This window comes from Setaria italica, chromosome III (assembly GCF_000263155.2).
Source record: "Setaria italica strain Yugu1 chromosome III, Setaria_italica_v2.0, whole genome shotgun sequence".
Classification (NCBI taxonomy): Eukaryota; Viridiplantae; Streptophyta; class Magnoliopsida; order Poales; family Poaceae; genus Setaria; species Setaria italica.
Window position 1 is genome coordinate 49,603,178 of NC_028452.1, and position 23,334 is coordinate 49,626,511.

A 23,334-nucleotide genomic window follows, 5' to 3' on the forward strand; every position below is an offset into this window, starting at 1 on the left:
CTCTAGCATCAATACTAGGTAAGAGATCTTGCCTCCGACGTTAGATAGGGCGATCGCTCTACCTCGTTCTATTGATATCTCCGCCGCTACCGCTTTGAGATCGTCCGATCGAGTTACCTCCGCTCGCCGCCTCACCCACGCCGCCGCCATCTCGCCCCGCCACCATTGCCAAACCTCCCTCCCTCCCCTTGCATTGCATCCATTAAACCCCCGGGGAACGCCGTCCTTCTTTCCAAACACGGCGCCAGGTTCAAACACGGTGGATGCGCGGCGATCGAGGCCGGAAGCGCGCGGTGAAAAGGAAAGGATCACACGACTGCCGAGGCCGTCACCACTTCCTCGCGCGCGGTCCGGGAGGCGGCCGCCCGCGCCCACTCGCTGGTTGACCAATTTGCCCTCGTCTCGTCCTGACGTCCTCCACCCTCCGACCCTCGCCTCTCTCTGTCCAGTCCCCATCTCTCCCCACTCCACAGTCCCCCTCCCTCCCAATCCCCCCGTCACATCCACCCTCACCTACCGCGATCCAGCGCCTCGCCGCCGCCGCCCGACGCCGGCGGGGCGGGCCCCAAACTCGGGGGCATGCCGCACCACTCCGATCCGGTAAGTCCACCCCCCTCCTCTCTATCTAATCCCCCGCGCGCCGCAGCTCCGATCGGCGAGTCCTCTGGCCCCCGCCCCCCTCCCTCCCCTCCGATCCGGCGAGTCCGTCGTCCTGCGCACGCACACGTCGTCGCCCAAGCTCGCAAGCCCGCCGCTCAGGCCGGCGGGCGCCTTCAGTCCGCGCGAGCAATCCGCAGATCCGTCCCTGCTGCCGTGCTGCGCACGCTTGCTACTCGATTAGAGCTGCCGTCGCCGCGGTCCCCGGCCTTCTTCGCGTGCTCCCCAGCTCTCGCGACGCTGCTCTGCCTCCGATGATCGTGTAGTCGTGCAGCGCAACCCCGACGTAGGCTGGCAGCGATTCCTCCCTCCGCAGGTACGAGTAGGCCGATACTTTAGTCCATCCAAATGTGGGAGCGGGGTCTGTTCAGGGTCGAGAACTGAATGGGGAGCAGGAGGATTGTTCCTTTTTATGAGGGCAAGAATGATTTTCTTTTGATCAGCACCTGGAAAAGGGGATAATAGGATGGTGGTCGATTTCCTGTGCAACGAGGTATCGATTCTGTCATGGCTTCTCTGGTGAGCTCAGCACGCCCAACTGGTGTCAAACGGTTCGGCTACCAAGCCTTTTGTCGAGAATTGCTGTGGCAAAGTGCATGGCAGACGCCTAACTGTATGCGGCGTGCCATATTTGTGTTGAAATCACATAAAAGCAAAGTATAGACGGCGAGTAAATGACATATTGTAGGGGTGGTCATGTCCATCATCCTCGGCATCATGTTCATCCTACAATGACTCAGCAACCGTGTTTTCTAGGCAGTTTGAATCGGGCGGTCTAACTGGTTTCACCGGTTTTAAGGTGGTTCAATTGTAGGGGTGGTCTTTCAGCCACAACAGACCTGCGAGGATTCTGATTCCCAGGTTTTTGAACTGCCAATCCATTCTGGTTTTAGTAGTTGTGCTCCAACCATCGTCCTTGCTTTGCAACATTTTTGGCAATGTTGATGGTGTCCAGTTGTCCACTGATTTTCTTCTTCTGAAATATACGGTTGATCTGTGTGTGACAATTGTGCTTGTGTCATTGTTCTTGTGATCAGGGCCTGGATGTTGAACCAATGTTGTCAGGCTTCCGCTGCTCTTATCCTGTCACTGGAAGGAAGCGTCTGAAGTTGTTGGTGGCTGAGTCATCGGATAGTGAACCCCAGGTCTCTTCCGTGCCAGCATGTGATGATTCAGGGGGGAACTTATTCGACTGGTACAAAGCTTCACTGACCATTGCATCTCTTCATCATTTCTCTTTCCTTCTATTCAAAGTTAGAGCTTTGCTAATGCTTTCCTGCATGATTTATCAGGTGCCTGGAGCAGCATCAAGTGGCTTCCAGTAGTGGTGACCAAACACAGAATACTGGTGTCTTTCCTGCAATGCAGGAAAGTGTTTGTACAACCGCTAACAGCGGTGTGGTTTATCCAAAATCTGGGCTCGGCTTTTCAGCCGGTCAAAATGGAACATATGGTGCATACCTCCAACATCAATACTTGGAAGGTTGCATGTATATGAACGAGCATGGGCAGATGTGTGGACCTTACCCACCTGAACAGCTGTATGAGGGGCTGTCCACTGGTTTCTTGCCTCAAGACCTTGCTATCTATGCTGTTTTTGGTGGGAAGACGGCCGATCCTGTGCCCTTAAGCTTTTTGAATCAGTTCCTTTCACAACGGAATTTTGGTGCCACGGTTTCCACTCCAAATGCATACATGGAGACAAAGAAAATCCCTTCCCATGCTAAAATGGTCCTTCCAGATGTATGCTTGCTTTTCTGTCTATATTTCTGCTTCATCCTTCGTCTGCCTGCCTGCCTTCCTGAATTCGTTGGTCTCTGCTTTCTCCCTATTAGGATCTTTCAAGTGAAGAATCATGCTGGATGTTTGAGGATGCGGAAGGCTGCCGACAAGGGCCACATTCTCTTGCTGAACTTTCCTATTGGCATCACAATAGCTATATCCAGGATCTTTCAATGGTAGGTAATCAGCTACTAAATTCTTTCTGAATCACACTAGTGCTCTGTGCATGCAAAACTGGTGTGTACACGTGAAAATTGTCGCCTTCTTGTTTGCTTCTGTGTAGCTAAGCAATTCCATTGTGAGAAGTACTTTGCTGCAATTTGATCATATCTGTCACTGGCTCAAGAATATTAGTCTGTTAGATATGCTAATGGGTTTTCGTTAGAGGATTTTCTCTCTCTTCCAGTCTCTTTCTTCCGGTTGGAAAACCCGTTTGAAATTTGGTTCAATAATTGCATTGAACGCCCTTGGCACTTTATATTAGATTAGCATATCACAATGGAATAGGTTCTTTCACATTATTTCCATTTTTGGCAAGGACAAAGAATCCGGTAGCTCAGCCAGGCTGAACATCATATTAATTCCACATACCATTTGAGGTGTAGATCTAGATTTGCATGAAATGGATGAGAAAAATCTATGATAATATTCTGTTGAAATTCCTATTGGAAGTCTTCCCTGCATTTTGTTCCTGATTTAAGATAAGCTACAAAGTTGGTGTGCGTTTAGATCCTTCGCACTGTCATACACTCATGCTGCACATTTCCTCCAATTGCAAGCACATATTTGTTTATGAACAAGTTTCAATTCTCATCACAGTCCACATTTTGAATTACTCTGATATTTTTATTGTAGATTTACCATGTTGATGGCAAATTTGGCCCATTCACACTTGTGTCACTAATTGGTTCGTGGAGTGGGGAACACGCAGAACGTTCGGAAGCTACTGCTAATGATTCATCATTAAATGGCTTAGTGGGTGACATAGTTGGTGATGTCAGCCATCAGCTGCATGCGGGGATAATGAAATCAGCTCGCAGGGTTTTAATTGATGAAATATTCAGCTGTGTACTTCCAGATTTAATTGCTTCCAAGAAGACTGAGAAGCAATTGGCTGCAAAACTGAAGAACCAAGCTACTAAGGTTTGTTTTATCTATCAGGGGTTTGTCTAACAAGGGAGCTGTGTTGCATCTTACTATTCCTTTTCGATATTTAATAACATGCCCTAATTGTGCTGTTTGCAGCCTGACAGTGTGAGCAACATGAAGATTTCCAAACTTAAGGTCAAAATTAACAAACCTTCTACCATTCCAGAAAATGGCAACTCGAATAGAGCCCCAGTGGATTCTTCAGTGGCCATTCAATCTACAGCAGTACATGATACATTTGCTGATATACTATCAGCAGTTTGGCAAACAATTTATTATGAAGCCATGAAGAATATATGGGACGGAATACTGTCTGACCCTGTTATGGACTACAGTGATGTATGGTTTCAGAGAAATTGTCAGTTGAATCTGCCCTCTACGATTATTTCTGTCACCCCTGATAACATAAAAGCCCAAGACAGTCATGAAATGTCATCAAAGGTGTTTTCACTAGGGCTAAATGCATTTCTTTCCTGATAGAATGGTTCAGTGTTTTAAACCTCTGTTTCTTGTTTCACAACTGATACCTTGTGATACTTTAATGGTTTTTTAGGATTCAGACGCTACTGAATGTGAAACGGAATTTCCACCAGGATTTGAACCAAAATCTGCTGGGCTCTCCCTCTCTCGATCCTCACTAGAAGCCAATATTGATAGGAAGTCTGAATCAAGCACCGCTTTATTTTCTGACCCCTTAGCAGTAGCCCAGAGGATGCTGGCAAATGAACTATATATCTCATCAAAGCAATCTTTATTTCACTATTTTGAGGAGGTCATTGCAGAGGAGATAACAAATTGTTTATGCTATGGACTCGAAAGCAGTATTGATCAGGCGAGTTGATAATTAGGAATTTTATCTTGATTTCTACTAATATCCCTGAATTCACTCATTTTCCCGGTAAATGTGCATTGCAGGAACAAATTGGTACGCCTATTCATGCACCGGAATCACCGATTTCAGCCGAAGTGTCTGTGCATGAAACACTCAGTCCTGTTGAGGTGGTTGTGGATGAAGAACTGAATACTGTTGAAATGGCTACGGCCATAGAAACCAGTCCAATTGAAATGGGTGTAGATGAAGAGCTGAATACCGTTGAAGTGGCTGCAGATGAAGAGCTGAATATTGTTCAAATGGCTGTGGCTACAAGAGCCAATTCAATTGAAACGACTTCAGATGAACCATTGGGTGCTGCTGAAATGACAACAGATAAAATGCTCAGTTCTCAGGGTAAATTAGCAGCATCCTTCTGTTACATTCTGCCTGTGTTGTGCTTGGTTTCTTATCCCCTTGATTGTGTGCAGGAGAAGAGCGCCTACCCCTTGTGTCTTATGCAAGGATATTTGAAAAGATGGATATATGTATGACAGCAGAGTTGGATGAGAGTTTTGATGAAGTGCCTCCTGGAGTGGAGACTGGCTTAGTTCCCTTACCACTTAAGGAGAAAATCGTATATCAGCCTTTGAGATCAATGAACTCTATTCCTGTGATTTCTAGATATATGTCCTTGGCTCTCTTCCGGCAAAGACTACATGAGAATGTTGTGAGAGAGTGGACATCTCTCTTCTCAGATACAATTAGGGAGTGCTTGGACTCATGGTACAATAGGCAAAATGCTGTACCTAAAATTGCAGATGGATCATCAAAACTCAAAGAATATACATACTACAGGAAGAGGAAATCCAAGAAAACCTGTCAAGCAACATCATCAAAAAAACCTGTAGAACTTTCAATGGACGAGCAGCTTTCAAAACCTCTCTGTCAGCTTGTTGACCACAAGATTAATGTGAAAAATATCCAGGAATCGAACAAAGCTTCAACATCAAAGAGAGTTTCATTTGTGGACAAGCCCTCTAAAAAAAGAACCAAGACTCTGGCTATTGCTAACAACGCTCATAATTTGAATATCCAGCAAGATCTGAAACTTGTTTCCAGCGAGGTGCCAAAAAGTAAGTCTTCTAATCTGCCTCCTGTCCTTCTGATACATCATACGTAGATTTGTATGTTTGTGATACACATCAGTGTTCAAAATTTCAGCCGAAATTTCATGAATTTTGTGAAATTTCGGTCTTTTTTGGTGATGACCGAAATTAACTTTTGCCCAAAAATTCACTTTCTTCATCGAAAGATACACTTTTTAGTCCAAATTTCTGTTGGAATTTCACAAAATTCGTTTTTTTTTCGATTGGGACCGAAAATTTTCAAAGAACGAAATCCCAATCCCTGATATGCATTTCCTTTCCAGGAACCAGGTCATCTCATCCAACCAAGAAGCAGGTGGTTGCTAACAAAACACCTATGGTGAACGATAATGCCATGAATACTAGTATGCTCACGAAGCCTGTCAAGAAAAGAAAGGGCAGGAACATTTCCAGCGAGGCCAGTCTGAAGGTAGACCTGATGATTTCATGTCCTGAATCAGATGGTTGTGCTAGAGCTTCGATTAATGGATGGGAGTGGCGTAACTGGGCGCGGAATGCTACTCCATCAGAAAGAGCTCGTGTGAGAGGGTATCGTGTCCGTTCTATTCTTTCTGCCTCAAATAAGAAGTTGTGGAATAATTCTCAAGACAAGATGGTTTCATCTGCAAGAACAAATCGGGTTAAGCTGCGGCGGCTGTTAAGAGCCTATACAGGTGCTGAGCTGCTGAAAATTACTCAAATGAAGGTAAACTGAACTTCTATATTTCATGAATTTCTGTTTCTATGAGGTTTTGATCATACTCATTTATGACTTTCTTGATGTGTAGGCAAGGAAAAAGCGTTTACGTTTTCAGAGGAGCAAGATCCATGATTGGGGTCTGGTCGCCCTTGAGTTGATCGAAGCAGAAGATTTTGTTATAGAATATGTTGGTGACCTGATTCGCAAGCGGGTAACTATACATTATTCAATCAACCATTCCTTAACTGATGTGCTAATTTTGAGCAATGTGTTAGAGATTGATTTGTACCCTACAGGTTTCGGACATACGTGAGGCTCAATATGAGAAGAGTGGGATTGGAAGCAGCTACCTTTTTCGGTTGGATGATGATTATGTGGTAGGTGATACAGATCATACCTTACATCCTCTGAATGCAGTGTTGCTTTGGTGTCTTGAAATTTTTTTCTTTGCTTACGGAAATAAGAAAGTCATATATTGTTCAAAGCGATACAGGATGAGCAAACTATGTGAAAATGGTTAGCTAGAGCATAAAGGAAATCGTTAGTTGGTTGGACATATTTTTTTTTCTTTTGATGAACAAAAACTCTTTTACTGCTCCTTGTGTTTTTCTTTTTAGCATTCATTAAATATCTTGATTTATTCAGGTCGATGCTACTAAGCGTGGTGGGTTAGCAAGGTTCATAAATCATTCCTGTGAAGTAAGTGTTTAAGAAAAGAAAATCAACTGTGATACCTGTAACATGCTAAGTAGTGATTTCTTATTTTCTGTGTCAGCCAAATTGCTATACAAAAGTGATCACTGTAGACGGCCAGAAGAAGATTTACATTTATGCAAAGAGGCGTATATATGCTGGGGAGGAACTTACATATAATTACAAGTTTCCTCTGGAGGAAAAAAAGATCCCGTGCTATTGTGGTTCCCAGAGGTAAATCTGCTAATCTGCTATCACTATCCTAAGTTGAGGTCTATTTCATGAAGATAATATGTTTTAAATGGACTTACTGGTATTAAGTTCGGCCATCACTGTCGTTTAGTCCTATTCATGACTTGCGTTCCTCATGGTCATGATTTTTAATGTTTAAAAGTTATAAATGTCTTGTGGTCCTCATGGTCATGATTTTGTTAGCTTTCAGATTACTTCTGTTTCATTACTCTATCTTCTTGTCCTAACTATCCAGTTTTTGCTTAGGTGCCGTGGATCAATGAATTAAGTAAGGCCATCCTTTGAGGTAACTGCAACACTTGTGAGTTTTTGGCTGTGTGAAATAGATTAGTCCTCATGAGTTCCTTTTTTGCAGTATGAAACTCATATATTAGTTTTCATATAATTCTCTCACCTGAGCCATGTTTCTTGTGATTTTAACTTGGAATGCTGGATTTCGTTCGTCATCACACCCTTAATTTGTAGCTTATTCAATCCTTTAGGACGAAATACCACAAGAATTTGCAATAAGATGTGTCCACAGTCATTTGAATTTTTCCAAGCTCAATGTTACATTCCTACAGATTTATGGGCATTAGAAGTCATCCTTTATGAATATCCTTGATCTCTTTTTTCTCTTTTTTCCAAACCAGCATCATAGGAAAATTTTGTTTGGATTGAAATCCTTTTGAACATTCTTTGAAAATACTTCAATCCAAAGGGCCCCATGTTTCTACAAATTTATTTGGCATATATTTTCACACCATGTTGAATTGGAAATGGGACATTTAGCTTGTCAAACTGCCTCCAATTTGTACCACAGTTTCTGATAATTTCTTTTTTCAGGGATTAGACTGGAATTGGTATATAGGTGTGATGAGTGGATGTGGATTAAACTGCATTGTATTGGACTTTTGGCATACAAGTGTCGTTCTCAGATTTATTTGGAAGGTACCCCTGACCCCAGTACTCCATGGTTCAGTTGTTACTGTTATACATAAAAAGCTTGCTGTCTTTTTGTATGTGTGTATTGATACCTATCCATGACCCTGACTACGCCTTTAATGACCATGCTGATATCAGTGCTAAATATTTCTGACGTCATCTGGTTATAATCATGATTCATGCCACCTATCTAATACATGAAAGGGCATGCCATGGTCACCTGGAAATTCCATCCAGTGTACTTTGCAGTACAGGCTTGCATAGTTGCATGCTATATGTTGGAATTTCTCGCTTGAGGATTCCGATTGATGAAATCAGTTGTTTTTTCATACTTCCAAGAATTTGATGCCCCATATATTTTGTTGGAATCTTAATTGACCATTACATGCAAATTTGGAGAGGTAGAGAGGGATTCAAGGCCAAGTTGTTCTAATGTTCATTTAGATCTATTATTATCGTGGTGGTGAACGCAACTCCTACTTCCCATTGTATTAACAAATCACCCAATAGGAAACACGACCATCTCTGCTTTGTTGACCAAACCTTGCGCTGTCTTGCTTAATAAAACATGCTAAAGACAACAGCTTGCATTTTGAACTCAAAAAAATGTTTTCTGTTAATTAGAGTGTGCTGTGTCTACTTCGCAGGATTTATATAATTGTCGAAGTGCGGGGTTGTGGAACATGCTGTACTGCAAGAAGAAACTGCACATTCTACTTATCTGAGGTAGATGAGATTAATTTCAAGGTATCCCGAGGATGGTGTAAGGGGCCGATACATTGTCATGTCGCCGCTGCCTTCTGGAGGTGGTGGGCATGAGGGATCAGTTGAGGATGAGCTGAGCTAGTAAATGGTTGCTTTCTGACAAGGTTAATACTATTGTTCTTTCTCACACCCGGGTAGAGTTGCAAACTCTTGTACAGGCGCAGACTTAGTACATTGTCAGTTTACATGGTGGTAATTAAATGGTTAAAGTTAAAGTTAAACTGGTTTAAACTCTCTCTCTCTCTCTCTCTCTCTCTCTCTCTCTCTCTCTCTCTCTCTCTCTCTTCTTCGTCTCTTGAGTACTTAATTAGCTGTTAATGATGACACAAAAGCCAATACCGTAGTACTCGCATCCTCTTGTGAGAAGTGTGAGCACCAAACTGAACTGCTCGGATGCCCCCTGCTCTTCTGTTGATCAACTTGACTTGAATGGACGCCTCCTATTTGATGTGGATGCATGGACGGCAGTGTGAAACTAGCTATTGGATGGCCCTTCTCGATTGCACATGAGAGGCATCTCCAATCTTTGCTTCATGGACCTATGATCTATTTTGTCATGTACTCTTGAAATACAAGAACAGCATCACCTTTGTTTGTATCCCGGGTCTACACGAATTGCAACATTTTGGGCTTTCGGTTTTAGCCACTTCATCCATACCTATAACACACATGGTCTGGCCAGGAGGAAATGTGTTATCTCATGTGCTTGTTGATGAGTGAAAGGAGCTTTTTACTGCACCCTTCATATTTTGTTTTGTCACTTTGTGCAAATAATAGGTAGTGCACTTGGGCGCAAGGTATCTTTATGTAAAGCGGTGCAAGTGTTTATTCATGGACCTACTCCTGTTGTTGCAGGTATAAAGCTGCGCAGACCTGTCGATTCATCCATGAGGTGATGCATGTACGCGTCCACGAATTTTCCAAATGCGTGTGGTATGTGTTCCATCTCTTGATTGGTTTTCCATATACTTTCCTTCGTGCATTTTGATCATAGCATTGGAGCCAGTAACACTCCCTCCGGGCACAAACACTCTGCTTTGGACAAGCAAGTTCTGAAACGTTGACTATTAGATCTTAAAATATTTGGCTCAGAGGCAATAAAAACCACGTGTCAATTTGTCTTGGAAAGATGATTTATAATATATAAATTTATTAGGTTTTATGGATACATCATAATAGAAAAGTTTGGATTTGTCTTAAAAAAGATACTTTGTAATCTCACAGACTTATTAGATTATGTGATACATTACAATGGAAACAATACATAGAAATATATGTTTGTACGTATATGCACCTAGAAAAGCTAAAACGAACTACAATTTGGGGTGGAAGCAGTGGTCAAAAGCATACACTATACTGTAGAGCATGTCATGTCATGTCATGTCACGTGTGTTTTTAACCGGATGCAGTAACATTTTCTGTACCATGAAAGCACCAACAGTACCCCTCTGATTTACACTGTTTTGTGTTAGCCACAGAATTAGGCTCGGCAGCTTGCTTGCTCGGACGTATACATGCCAATGGATCCACAAGCCTAAGTGTGTCATTCGCTGATCGAGCCCGTGCACGCTTCCTTGGTGACTTGGTAATGTGCATGAACTAGCCATGTACCATATGGCCAAGATTTTGGTTGCCTAGACAACATGGCCAAAGGATTGACCCCCCAAAAATGCATGTGATATGATGGAGGCACCTCTTCGAGAGATTTTACAATCTGAATAAGTGAGAAACCCTTAAGGTTAGCCAAATCTTAGCAAGCCTGCACGGGCTGATGAAGGCGAGAGTAAGAAGAGCATGAACACAGGAGGCAAGCAAAAGAGGGATCTGAAAACGTGGCATGCTCTAAGGAGCAAACGAATGGGAGATATTGATTGGCTTTCACTTATTCGCTATCACCCTTGAAAGATGGACGCGTTGCTTAGATCACTTAAGCTCTTCAAACGTGGTGTAGGTTGCTGGACTTGCTGCTGCTGGAGCTGAAGTCCACTCTGTAGAGAACCCAGGCCCATTTTCGGTGACATGTGAAGCACACTCTTTCAGTACATCGGTAGAGTAGTTATCTCTTTCTTTTCGTCTTCTTTTCTTTTTCTTTTTTTGGAGAGGAGATAAAGTAGTTGTACCTGCATAGAGTAGGCCTTCGTTACTTAAGTTGTAGTTTAACTTTTGGGCCTGGGTGTGGACCAGGGATTATGAATTTCTTCCTGGGCCTAGTTCTTGGACACTAGAAAGAACACTACTGAACCCGGTGGTGTACAGTAACAAAACAAAAGTGAGCGCGGTTGCACATGAAGCTTAAAAACTTGTCATCTCCTAGATATTTCCCTCTAGGTCAAAATACGTCATCTGTTCCGAAATGCATGTTATAGTTTTGTTTTATGTCAAAGTCCTCTAAATTTAGTCAAGTGTACAGAAAAATGTATCGAAATATATAACATCAAATTAGTTTATAAATTCACCATGAAATATGTTTTCATAGTATAATTACTTGGTATATAAGTGGTAATATATTTTTATGTAAATTTTGTCAAAGTTTGAGAAGTTTGACTTGGACAAATTAAAACGACTAGTGTTTTGGAACAGATGGAGTACTTGATTAGGATTCCACGCTCGTAAGCTAAACGTCTTAAAAGTTAATGATAGTCAATTTTTCACATGTTTAACTAGCTCTTGTCCCATCAATTATTCATGACCAGACAAACTACTACTGTTACTGCTGCTCGGTACTATTGTATTGTTTGCTATGAAATTTCTTTGCTTCAAATAGGCACGAGTTAACAAAGTGCCATAAGCCCATAAATCGCAACTTGACCGGGGGTTGAGATGTACCCCTAGCCTTTCGCTGCGAAGGTGGGATTGAAGCTTAGAGCCTTCTTTTCTTCTTCTTCCTCCCTTCTCTCCTTTCCTTCTTCTTCCTCCTCAAATTTGTAGGGGGGCTTAGTGGGGCTCCATGGAATTCATGGCGGTAGGGGGGCTCAACAACCCCACCCCCCCCCCCGGCCCACCCCGCCCCTGGCTCTTAATAAAGTTGGTAAGGATCCAACCCTATCTGCCTAGGTGACTCGTGTCCTCACTAGTTAGTTTATCCCGGGATCATTTTCAGTTAATTCAAAACTACAGGCCACTAGATGTGACTGTTTGCTTGTATATCACTGTATCCGGCCTTCTTTGTTGGAAGAGCATAGGTGAGCAATGGTGTCAAGTTAAAGGATGAGATATCCCATGCTTTCCTTTGATGGTCGGTTCGAATCCGGCAGGTCGGCTCTAGGTCTTGTTTGGAAACTTTGATTGTGAATCAATTTCTTAAAATATGTACTAAGCCTTAATAACTCCCAAAGCATTGTGTTCTATGGTTTTTTTTTTCTTTAGTAGTATGACCTTTTTTTGGTTAGGTTCATCAATTTATTGGTGCTTAGCTCAATTCTAATTGTAAAAAATAAAGTGTGTGAAGACCCTGTTTTCCTTTCAGTCGTCGAAGAAGAATGTAATGTGTGTCAAAAAGGATGTACATTGTGTGTTGCCAAATTCTTGTAATAACAGTGTAATATGTCAAAACCTAACTGTTGTCAAGAGGCAAAACAATGCATATCAAGTGTGCTTATTCGGCTTGTTTGGCTTGTACACTTAGATTTTGCTGGTTTGTTCTACGCTTCTTCGGCAAATCTACCCTCATCTTGGCGATCAAATGCAACCCTAGACTAGACATTGGCAAGCTAATGAGTTACGAACAATCTTGCAATGCCACTTACGTGTGGGACCTGCGTCAAAAAGAGCACATCAAAAAGAGCATCACCGTGCTCATTTTTCTCTCTCGTCGTCGCTCGTGTCTTTTTCCTTCAGTGGGACTGTTTGACAGCTGATGAAAGGCCACGTTGACAATACGGGCCACGATCCTGGGCCAGGCCTGAGAAGAAGCTGAGCAGCCGGCCTCCTCCTAGGCATCCCGGCCCAGATTCAGATTCCATATGCGCGTAGAAGCAAGCGGTTCTGCCCGGCCCGCCAGCAGCAGATTCACCGCGTCCGCTGATCCGCAGCAGAATCTTGTTAGGCAGTTCCGAGCGGCGCTGCAACAGAATCTCGTTCAACCGCCTCCCGCCGTCGATGGAGAAACGACCCGACGGCGGGGATCACCGCTAGGGCACGCGCCTCCACTATAAATGCGCTGCGCACACGTGTTCACCGTCCCCTCAAACCCCCACCCCGCGCGCGCGCCGATCCACCAGCCACTTCCCCCTCTGACCCTCTCGCCGGCAAGGCCACCATGGCGGCGTCCGCCGGCAGCGGCGAGGTTCGGCGGCGCAACGGTTGCTGCGGTGGCGGCGGGGGAGGATCGCTGTTCCCGGAGGAGTCGTTCCGCAGCTGGTCGGCGTACGGTCGGGCGCTGCTGGAGACGGGCCCGCGGCTGCGGGACCGGGTGACGGCGCGGTCGCTGGACTCGGCGGAGGTGAACGAGGTGCGCGGCCGGAGCGGCGCCGACATGAAGCGCACGCTCACGTGGTGGGACCTCATCTGGTTCGGCATCGGCGCCGTCATTGGCTCCGGGATCTTCGTGCTCACGGGCCAGGAGGCCAAGGAGGCCGCCGGACCCGCCGTCGTCGTCTCCTACGCCGTCTCCGGCGTCTCCGCCATGCTCTCCGTCTTCTGCTACACAGAGTTCGCCGTCGAGATCCCCGTCGCAGGTACTAAATCATTTCCGCACCAGCCGATCAGATCGCCCATCGATCTCACACCTGCACTGCATTGACGAATGCATCGAGAGATCAAATCTGCATGCCTACATGCATCGATCGATCAGTATGCAGAAAATGCTAATCAGTTAAGAGATTCATCCATTGATGCATGCAGGCGGTTCGTTCGCCTACCTCCGCGTGGAGCTTGGCGACTTCATGGCGTTCATCGCCGCCGGCAACATCCTCCTCGAGTATTGCATCGGCGGCGCGGCGGTGGCGCGGTCGTGGACGTCCTACTTCGCCACGCTGCTCAACCACCACCCCAACGACTTCCGCATCCACGCGACCTCCCTCGCCGATGACTACTCGCGGCTCGACCCCATCGCCGTCGCCGTCGTCCTGCTCATCTGCCTCTTCGCCGTGCTCAGCACCAAGGGCTCCTCCCGCTTCAACTACATCCTCTCCATCGTCCACCTCGCCGTCATCGCCTTCATCGTCGTGGCCGGGCTCACGCGCGCCAAGGCATCCAACCTCACCGCCGACTTCGCGCCGTTCGGAGCCCGCGGCGTGTTCGCGGCGTCCGCCGTGCTCTTCTTCGCCTACATCGGCTTCGACGCCGTCTCCACCATGGCGGAGGAGACCCGGAACCCGGCAAGGGACATCCCAATCGGGCTCGTCGGCGCCATGACGCTCACCACCGTCGTCTACTGCGTGCTCGCGCTCGTGCTCTGCCTGATGCAGCCGTACGCCGAGCTCGACCCCGACGCGCCCTTCAGCGTCGCCTTCACCGCCGCCGGCATGGACTGGGCCAAGTACATCGTCGCCTTCGGCGCGCTCAAGGGCATGACCACCGTGCTCCTCGTCAGCGCCGTCGGGCAGGCCAGATACCTCACCCACATCGCGCGGACGCACATGGTGCCGCCGTGCCTCGCGGCGGTGCACCCCAGGTTCGGCACCCCGGTGAACGCCACCGTCGTCATGGCCATCGCCACCGCCGTGATCGCGCTCTTCACCGACCTCGGCATCCTCTCCAACCTCCTCTCCATCTCCACGCTCTTCATCTTCATGCTCGTCGCCGTCGCCCTCCTCGTCCGCCGCTACTACGTCGCCGGCGAGACTTCCACCGCCGACCGGAACAAGCTCGCGGCGTGCCTGGCCGTGATGCTCGCCTCGTCGGTGGCCACCGCGGTGTGCTGGGGGATGGCGGCGAGTGGGTGGGTCCCGTACGCGGTGACGGGCGCCGCGTGGCTCGCCGCGACGGCGTTCCTGCAGGTCGGCGTGCCCATGGCGCGGACGCCGAGGACGTGGGGGGTGCCGCTGGTGCCATGGCTGCCGGCGGCGTCCATCCTGATCAACATCTTCCTGCTTGGGTCCATCGACGCCGCGTCGTTCGTGCGGTTCGGGGTGTGGACGGCGGCGCTGCTCGCCTACTACTTCCTCTTCGGGCTGCACGCGTCCTACGACACGGCCAAGGCGCTCGCCGGCGAGGCCGACGCCGCCCGGGTGGAGGAAGGCGCGGGCAAGGCGGTCGACGACGGCGGCAACTGAGAACTGAGCAATCATGCCGTGTGTACATAAGAAATGTAGCTTAATAAGGTCACTGCTATAGGCCTCTTTGAAGATTTTTTTAGGGATTAGAATAGTTTCATGCCGTAATCTTCTCCAGTAACTGGTGGTGCTTCTAGTGTGTGGCCCGGCACTCCGATACGAAATGGGCCTAACGTGGGCCCGATGGATCCATCTGGTTAGTGGGCCTAACGGGCCGCCTATTGAAAGGGCCTAGATAAAAATCCCAAGAGTTTTCAATTTACTCAAAAATCGCGGCTAGGGCTAAGCAGGGCCAAGAAGATTATGCCTCATCCATCACGTTCTCGATCCTTGTATTTTTTTTCGTTTGGAGAATGAAATGGTTCTATTAATTAATTACAACATCATGCCTCATATGCGCCGTACCTCCATATTCCAAGACCAAGTCATATAGTACCAACAAAATAGCGAAACTGAAGGGACTCCTGAAGTTGAAATAATGGACCTGCTTAGATGCCAACAAAGTACAACCTATAAACTCGGGCAATAATGAATAACATGACAAGCATTTCAAAGACACAAAACAAACAAAACACATATTCTTATAGGAATGATCACATCTCATGATATCACAAGATTTTGTAAATGAACGTGTAGGAGAACATGGTGACGTAACATTGGTGAGTCTACGATGGCACGACATGGCCCCTCCTAAATAAACTTAACAAAGTAAGATAGTTACTTTTTGTTAAATAGCTGGAAATTTTGGTCTCACTAGCAGAGTATGATGGTACTATGCTAGGGGAAGTTACATAATGCACTATAGATAGTTATTTCTTAACTAGAAGTGGAGTGGATTCTTTTGAGGAAGAGATGTAGTCACCAGTATAACTGATGACTATGTTGTATCAAACTTTGGAAGAGTGTCCACCACTTCTGCAGAAAAGTCATAGAGTGTGGTGGATCCGCCTTGTAAACAAAGAAGAAAGAGAAACATGAACAAGAATGTAGCCATGTAGGGGTTGAGGGGCAAATGCCCCCTCCAAGCCCCAAGCCCGTGCAAAATTGGTCGTGTAGAACTAAAATTAGATCCTATAAGTGAAGATATCTACCGATTAGAATATTTTCAACCACTTTTGTGATGGTTATCAACTTGACAAACGGAAGGAGGGCATTTGCACAGGTAGTGGTCGGAGTCGATGGATGGAGATCTTGCGCGTGTGCAGTAAAATTTATTATTTGTTACTATATCATTAACTTATGTAATCATGGTTTGCAAAGGGACCTCACACCTGTAGCCTAGTCTAGTGGTTAGAACACTCAACAGACTTGGGTTTGAATTTTCGGAGGAGTGCATTTACGAGGCTAGAGTTTAAAGAAAAATCCCCCTACTATCAAAAGTCGGGGTTCGGGGAATTTTCTCCACCCATGGTTGAGGTTGTCTTCTATCTTTAACATAATGTCTTCGGAGGGGTCTTCTACTAATGGGTCGAGTTTTTTTTATAATGAACGTGGTCCGCACAAAGAAATGTAGGAGCACAATAAGGTCGCTGTTGTGCTTGGCGGCACTCGTGGAGACTTATTCAGTGAATTGGCCTTGCCATTTCTGCCTGGTGCAAATGATAAAGTCCACAGCCCCTAACTGCTTGGGCTGCCATTTCTCCTTTTAACTGGGCAAAAGAATGGCTGGGCTGCCAATATACTCTCGACCCAGTTTACTCCTAGTGGGCCCAATGCATCCATTGCGGGCTCTGAAATGGGCTCTCATGCAGCCTGCTTGCTTGGTTGATGGATCCGTTCAATTCAACCCCTGCTGGAGCGCGAGAGTGTCGTCGCTGTCAGCCGCGTGATTAAAGCCTAACCGCCGGCGACGACACGTTCCCTGGGATGACGGGGTCCGGGACGAGGAGGAAGACGACAAAAAAAGGCGACGGAGGTGGAGGAGACGAGTGGCTCCGGGCGGCCACGCGCGACAGGGACCGCCGCAGCCACACGTCACGCCGGGGAGCGGGCCCCACACCACGCGGTGCGTGGGGCGCCCGCTGGCCGTCCGTCCGCCGCCACCGCAAGCCGACGGCCCTGATCACGTGCCCGTCCAGGGTTTTATTAATTATTACCAACAATGGCTGGTTTGGTAGTAGCCTACTAGGCAAATTCTGGTTGTTGTGTTCCAGTTTCTTTATTTTCTTTTCAATGACAGGTCAAAAAAAAATTGCTTGGATAGTTAATGTATCAAAATAGTATTTTTTTTAAGCCTAGTCAATTCTGAGGTAAACATCCCAAACTTCCCAAACTCCTACGAGCAATGCCTCTGTAATGTTGGAGGTTATAATTATGAAAAATTGCCTTTTCGACATCAAACTTACATAGATTAGGCAATCGTGTTAAAATCGTGCCGTGTTACTTGAAAAATGCACATAACTATGTTCGGAACATGAAGTTTTATATATACTACTAGAAGCATCTATTGGTGGAGTGTCGCTGGACTCAAATTCTCGTGCACGCCACCCAATAAGATGACTCTATTATTGACAGTCTGCTGTATTTAAACCAATAAAGTAAAAATAAAAAAATTTAAAGTAAAAGGAAGTCTACCATGTGGTAATTAATTATTGTTAAAATAAAAAAGGCGAGTAAACTAAAGCCAAATTGGCCATGAAATTGTGGCTGCGATGCAACCGAGCCTGCCCCCTGCGCCCCACCACGCAGCCGCCTCCAACCCCTGCTCTCAAATTTGAGGTCCAAACCACCCTCCCATCGCCACGCCGCCGGCCACCCCTCCTCCTCCTCCTCCCTCGCTCCGACGAGCCCTCCGCCGCCACCGCATCCCGCAGGCCCCGCGTCGGGTCTGGTGCGGGTGGAGGGAGAGATCCACCCGGGCCCGCGAGTTGGTTCCTCCCCCCACGTCGGTGAGTAATCCGCAACCCCGCCCTCGCTCCGGTGGTTTCCCCGCTGTTTCCTAGGTCCCGTGGCGGTCCAATCCGGGTAATTCGCACTAATTGTTCGATTTCCTGTGGATTCGTGGGCTCCGTGGTGCGCTGCCTACCCAATCCCTGCGTAATTCGAGAAGGTTCTTCTAATTCGCCGCCCGCGCGGGACCAATTCGGCCGAGGTGCGGTGCGGTGCGGTTTGTCTTCCAGAAACTGTATGGGGTTCGATTCAAACCGCCGTGCCCCCACGCCCGTTTGGGAATTCTTGTGGTTTGTCACTCACTGAGCATCTATCGGTTCCTGTTTCGAACACAGGAATTTCATTTGAAACAGCTAGTTCAAATTGGCACAGGAACCGAGGGGAGTTCACTCACCCTAAATTTTCTAGGCAATTGCTGGTTATTACTAACTTATTATGCCAACCGGGCTACCTAGACACAGCTAGTCAACTTGGGTGGCTGGAGGTTGTAGAGTACGTGTTCTGCTGTTTGCAAATTAGATGCCGATACAGCTTCCCGGGCCTTTTGTAAGGATTGCTCTGCCTTGGTACTATATAGGGCACTTGGAGTATTTCTGACTTGCATCCATTTCAATTGTTCCCTTTCAAGTTCCTGCTGCGATGGGGTTCAATCTCTGTTTTTATGGTTGGGATCAATGATAAAACTCCTATTTCCATCTAGAAACTTAATTTTCTTTTGCGGCATGGTCTTCTCAAAGGTCGTTTATTATTAAAAAAAACATCACCATGTGTTGTTTCTGCCTCTCTGGAGATGCTTTACAGTTGGATTTAGAATCTTTTTCGTTGTGCTTCATCCATGTATTACTAATTAATGAGCTCTGCGCTTGGTTTCAGGAAAGTTTTTGTGTGCTTCATCCATGAAGAGCTGAAGACATCGCATGAATAGTCCCAGTTAGTCTGCCATTGCTCTGTGCTTGATCTTCGTTGTGTCGTGCTTTGCCTTGCGAAGGAAGGAATCATGACTTCTGTTGTTCACAGTGTTTCAGGTATGCTTGATTGATCCAATGTTGTGTCGTGTTGTTTTTCACAGTAACACTGTAGTATAATGCACTGCAGTACTGCTTTGTTGAACTGTAAACTTTAGTTTTGGTGTACTATTTTTGGAACACGTGCCACTTGTTTCTGTACTATTCATTATCAGAATTTACTGCATGCTCACTGCTTTTGTGCTTCCCAAACAACATAAGCAGTTTTCTTTGAATAAAATAGGGAATTTTATTTAGTTTGTATCAGTGATGGCATGCATGCATGGTAATATGGTATAGCAGCTGTAATCCAGTGCTGCTGAATAGATTTATAGCTGGTGGAAATTTGGTCAGTGCCCTCTGCGCCATATATAACAATTGGTACCATATAAAATGTTATATTGTACTGTTGCTACTTGTTAGTACGTGATGAATGATGGTGCATCCAGTACCAGCTATTTCTTTCATCTTTTAACAGCGTACGGACATCTAAGTCAATCATTTGTTTTTCAATTTTTTGTGTACCTTCCTGGGCAGGTGACCACAGAGCTGAGGATCAACATCAACAGCAGAAGCAAGCTGAACCTGAGGATCAGCAAGAAGCACCAGTTACTAGTTCAGATAGTCAACCAACAGTGGGCACACCATCGGATTATGTGGCTCCCTATGCCCCTCATGACATGGGCCATGCAATGGTACCGCACCTGTCACTTTTCACTTATTGATAAGTAATAGCGTAACTGGGTTCTTCTCAGTCTTTGGTCTTCTCCAGTTCTCCTTTTGAATTTTGTGTCCATGAAAAAGGTTGAGGTTTTGGTCGTAGTGAGGCATGTAACTATGTAAGAAATACCATATTAGTATCAAATCGCGTCCCCTGTTTCAAATACTACTTCAAAAGTAACAGAACATACTAAGATCAAAGCTCCTATAAAGTGGTGAGGACAACATAATGCACCCCCTGTTGTTTAAGTGAAACAAAAAATATTTCCGGTTTTAGTTCAGACCTTTTGTTGCTCGTATCAGTTATATACCCCATCTCAAAATTTCTGCTATGTTACTTCTTCATCTCTTATTGTCACTAAATCGCCTACCACATTCAACTGTTAAAATATCAAAGCTTCTTCGTTGAGAATTCACACACCTTTGTGGTACCAATTTTTTCCTAATGAATATTAGTTTCCTACTTATTAGTCTAAATTGTTACCTTGCATGTGTTTTTCTGGTATATTCTTTTTTATTTATGTGAATGCTTTTATTATTTTTAATCTAATAATTGTTGCTGTAGTTTCAGCATTTTCTTAGTCCTTTACTGGAATGAATGTTGCAGTTTTTTTGTCCTTTCAGTTACCTTCTTGTTACAGGTTTCCATAAAGATTTATGCATTATTTTGGGGGATATTTTGAGAACTGTGTTGGCTAATCTCATATTTTGTGTCTGGCAGGGTCAATACGCCTACCCAAATATTGACCCATACTATGGAAGCCTTTATGCAGCTTATGGTGGACAGCCAATGGTAAGCTTTTATGCACACTCTCTGTTAGCAAACACAAGTCACTGTGATCCAATAAAATCTTTCCTCAAATGTTAGGTTCTTTCCATTTTGTGGAACTTTTATGATTTACCTGTTCTCTCAAACTCATGTATTTCCGTTATTCTTGTTAATGGAAATTGGGTCGTGCCTCGTCTCAATATTTTTGATGATTTACCTAAATTTGGAAATGATTGATGGTCACAAAGTTCATCTTACTTGACTCCTTAGTTCTTATGGCTTACCTCAAGCCACCAATAGTTGCAGTCAGTCTCTCAGAGGTAGTACAAAGTACAGCTAAACATGCTTGGGTGCCTCAAGAAGGGTAGTTCAATAACAAATTTTGCTAGTATTGCCTATTCAGATTTGCAATCAGTCAAAAAAAAAGGATCATTGCATCACCATGGATCTTCTTATGCTATTAACATTCTCTGTTTATGCTGATCTGTTGGAGTTAATAAAATTGATGAACTTTGCAGATGCATCCACCGTTGGTCGGAATGCATCCAACTGGCTTACCTCTGCCTACTGATGCAATTGAAGAGCCTGTGTATGTAAATGCAAAACAATACAATGCCATATTAAGGCGACGCCAATCTCGGGCTAAAGCTGAATCAGAAAGGAAGCTTGTCAAGGGCCGTAAGGTAAATCTTTGTAACTATCTCCTGCAGTGCGATATGAACTGGATTCTTTTAATTAGCTTTTTCTGTCCATGATGCTAGAGCAAATAATCAAGCAAATTTCTTCAATCCACCCTCCCTACTTCTACCTGAAGATCGATCTGCCCCACGTTGTACTATAAACTACTGGTGAACATCTATGATATCTGAAATTCCAAAATACAACATTTTTTTAATGCCTGCACGAGCATTGCTTATCACACAAAAAAGGGTAAAGGATTCAGGAATACAAATTGGATGCCACACATTCACAAAGTTGCAATACCGAATATGTAAGCAAGTCTGAATTGCTGCCTTTTAAGCCGGATTCTGAGAATCATGCAGCTTTCAATTCTGAGAATCTTAGATGATCTCACTGCAAGTTGCTTACACGTTTCATACTGTTTAATGTGATCTGGAACAAAAAAACAACTTGAATGTTTATTTACTTTTGTGTGTAATTTTTTTTTATTTCTGATGATCCTGTAGTTACTTGCTTTCTTGTATCTAACTTGATACACGTGCTGCACAGCCTTATCTCCATGAATCACGGCATCAGCATGCCCTGAAAAGGGCTAGGGGAGCTGGAGGCCGGTTTCTCAATTCAAAGTCAGATGAGAAGGAAGAGAACTCCGACTCCAGTCACAAAGAGAAGCAGAACGGAGTTGTGCCCCACAAGAGTGGCCAACCGTCAACCCCTCCTTCTCCTAACGGTGCATCTTCAGCTAATCGGGCAGACAGTCATGAATGAGGCTTCGAAAACTCACATCCCAAGAGAGTTAAGCCCCTGACGCTAGATATGGCAAACATTTTTGTACAGTAATTGCTAGCGGGCAACAGCAAGAATGGTGTTGGTTGTGGTAGGACATGTTCCATAGAAAAAACATAGACAAGTCAGACAGGTTTTGCAGTTTGGTTTGGTCCTCAGTTTATTCACCTTTTCTGTACAATTTGAGTAGCATTGTGTTCTCATGGATAGCTTCAGTCAGTTATTCAGAAAAAGCCTTTGTAGCATATCGGCCCATTGTTTGCTTGCTTGGAAACTTGGGTGTTCATAACCTGCTGTTCCGCGTCATCATTTGGGTAATCCCTGGCTATGTGTATGTTGATGACAATAAACCCTAATGTAGGACATGTGAGGACCTCATCTGAATCTAGCTTTGTTTCCTATGCATACATTCATCCATTCACTGCACATGATACCATCACAATTGGTTGGAAATCGAGAGACCCACTCTTTGGCCTCCTAACATATGGTGTTTGCGTTAATCTGTTGTCCATCGAATTGCTTGATGATTGCCAGATGCTATTGGCATGACCTGAAGAACATTTGGCCTTGGCAACTGCATCATTCTGTCATTGGCCTTTCTCGAGAGCATTGAAATATTGTCAAACGATTACCAAGAAGAATGTACTTTCTCGGGTGCTGCAGGGTACACTTTCTCGAGAACTCCCAAGCGTATTTTGCACCCTTTCTTGCACGAGCACATCTCACCTTTTGTTCGCTTGGAAAGACCAGAAAGGAAACAAAAAGGTATTATGCACGATGCAAGAAAGTGCATAACGTCTCTGCTGATAAGAGCTGCATCTGCTAGACCTGAACCTGGGGCTTTCTTCATGGATCGTCACCGACTCTTTTTAACTTGCCTGTATCTCTGCACTGACAGACAGCTTTGAGCATTCAGGAAAATGCTTTTGCGGAAGAAGAAAAAGGTTGCTCGGTCGTGCGCAAATGTAGCTCCTTTGTAGATATTTTTTTTTCTTCTGAAAATCACATACAAGACCTCTTTAGTACATGTTTTTGTTTTTAGTAATTCGGTCATGTGACCCCAAAACGGCCCCAACGACCTGAAAATGGATTTCCAGTCAAAATATTTCTGAAAACTGAATTTCTAGCATATGATTCGTAAAAAAACCTGAACCAAAGCATATCTTTGAAAAATGAATCATTAGAGCTAGGTTTCCTTGAACTGAATCTCTAGGATATGATTTTATAAAACCTCTGATCAGTAGCAAGTTCAATTGGGGTCAATTGCAATAGATGAAACTGTCCATGGATGGTTCTGATTCTGAAGTTCCAGTACCATAAATCCAGAAAATTAACCTCTGGCACAATGTTTCTGAGACTCTGAATACTACTACTTATTCAGACATTGAT

General features: G+C 45.1%; 3 protein-coding genes across 3 annotated transcripts; all 3 read left to right on the forward strand.

The window, feature by feature from the left end:
• Positions 1-445: 445 nt before the first annotated feature.
• On the forward strand, positions 446-12,479 carry LOC101782399 (histone-lysine N-methyltransferase ATXR7). The gene is made up of 19 exons (XM_004963169.3): positions 446-600; positions 1,695-1,852; positions 1,950-2,400; positions 2,493-2,615; positions 3,295-3,582; positions 3,685-4,029; positions 4,142-4,420; positions 4,504-4,816; positions 4,891-5,535; positions 5,832-6,253; positions 6,336-6,458; positions 6,544-6,624; positions 6,893-6,946; positions 7,023-7,174; positions 7,439-7,478; positions 8,018-8,122; positions 8,764-8,985; positions 9,737-9,814; positions 10,354-12,479. Exons 1-15 carry the CDS (start codon positions 580-582, stop codon positions 7,458-7,460), a joined length of 3,477 nt encoding a protein of 1,158 aa, XP_004963226.1. The 5' UTR covers positions 446-579; the 3' UTR covers positions 7,461-7,478; positions 8,018-8,122; positions 8,764-8,985; positions 9,737-9,814; positions 10,354-12,479.
• A 660-nt stretch (positions 12,480-13,139) lies between these two features.
• On the forward strand, positions 13,140-15,096 carry LOC101786838 (cationic amino acid transporter 1). Its single transcript, XM_004964156.1, has 2 exons — positions 13,140-13,557; positions 13,724-15,096. Exons 1-2 carry the CDS (start codon positions 13,140-13,142, stop codon positions 15,094-15,096), a joined length of 1,791 nt encoding a protein of 596 aa, XP_004964213.1.
• Positions 15,097-17,756: 2,660 nt separating this feature from the next.
• LOC101783892 (nuclear transcription factor Y subunit A-7) lies at positions 17,757-22,323 on the forward strand. Its single transcript, XM_004963174.3, has 6 exons — positions 17,757-17,984; positions 18,859-19,010; positions 19,527-19,684; positions 20,431-20,502; positions 20,997-21,161; positions 21,709-22,323. The coding sequence occupies exons 2-6, from the start codon at positions 18,983-18,985 to the stop codon at positions 21,925-21,927; spliced, it is 642 nt and encodes a 213-aa protein (XP_004963231.1). The 5' UTR covers positions 17,757-17,984; positions 18,859-18,982; the 3' UTR covers positions 21,928-22,323.
• The last annotated feature ends 1,011 nt before the right edge of the window (positions 22,324-23,334 follow it).

Coding starts and splice junctions, on each gene's coding strand:
- LOC101782399 (XM_004963169.3), top strand. CDS start 580: ATGCCGCACCACTCCGATCCG. Junction 3,583..3,684: donor TGAAGAACCAAGCTACTAAG/GTTTGTTTTATC, acceptor TGCTGTTTGCAG/CCTGACAGTGTGAGCAACAT. Junction 6,254..6,335: donor TGAAAATTACTCAAATGAAG/GTAAACTGAACT, acceptor CTTGATGTGTAG/GCAAGGAAAAAGCGTTTACG.
- LOC101786838 (XM_004964156.1), top strand. CDS start 13,140: ATGGCGGCGTCCGCCGGCAGCGGCGAGGTTCGGCGGCGCAACGGTTGC. Junction 13,558..13,723: donor CGTCGAGATCCCCGTCGCAG/GTACTAAATCAT, acceptor TGATGCATGCAG/GCGGTTCGTTCGCCTACCTC.
- LOC101783892 (XM_004963174.3), top strand. CDS start 18,983: ATGACTTCTGTTGTTCACAGTGTTTCAG. Junction 19,011..19,526: donor TGTTGTTCACAGTGTTTCAG/GTATGCTTGATT, acceptor CTTCCTGGGCAG/GTGACCACAGAGCTGAGGAT. Junction 21,162..21,708: donor AGCTTGTCAAGGGCCGTAAG/GTAAATCTTTGT, acceptor CGTGCTGCACAG/CCTTATCTCCATGAATCACG.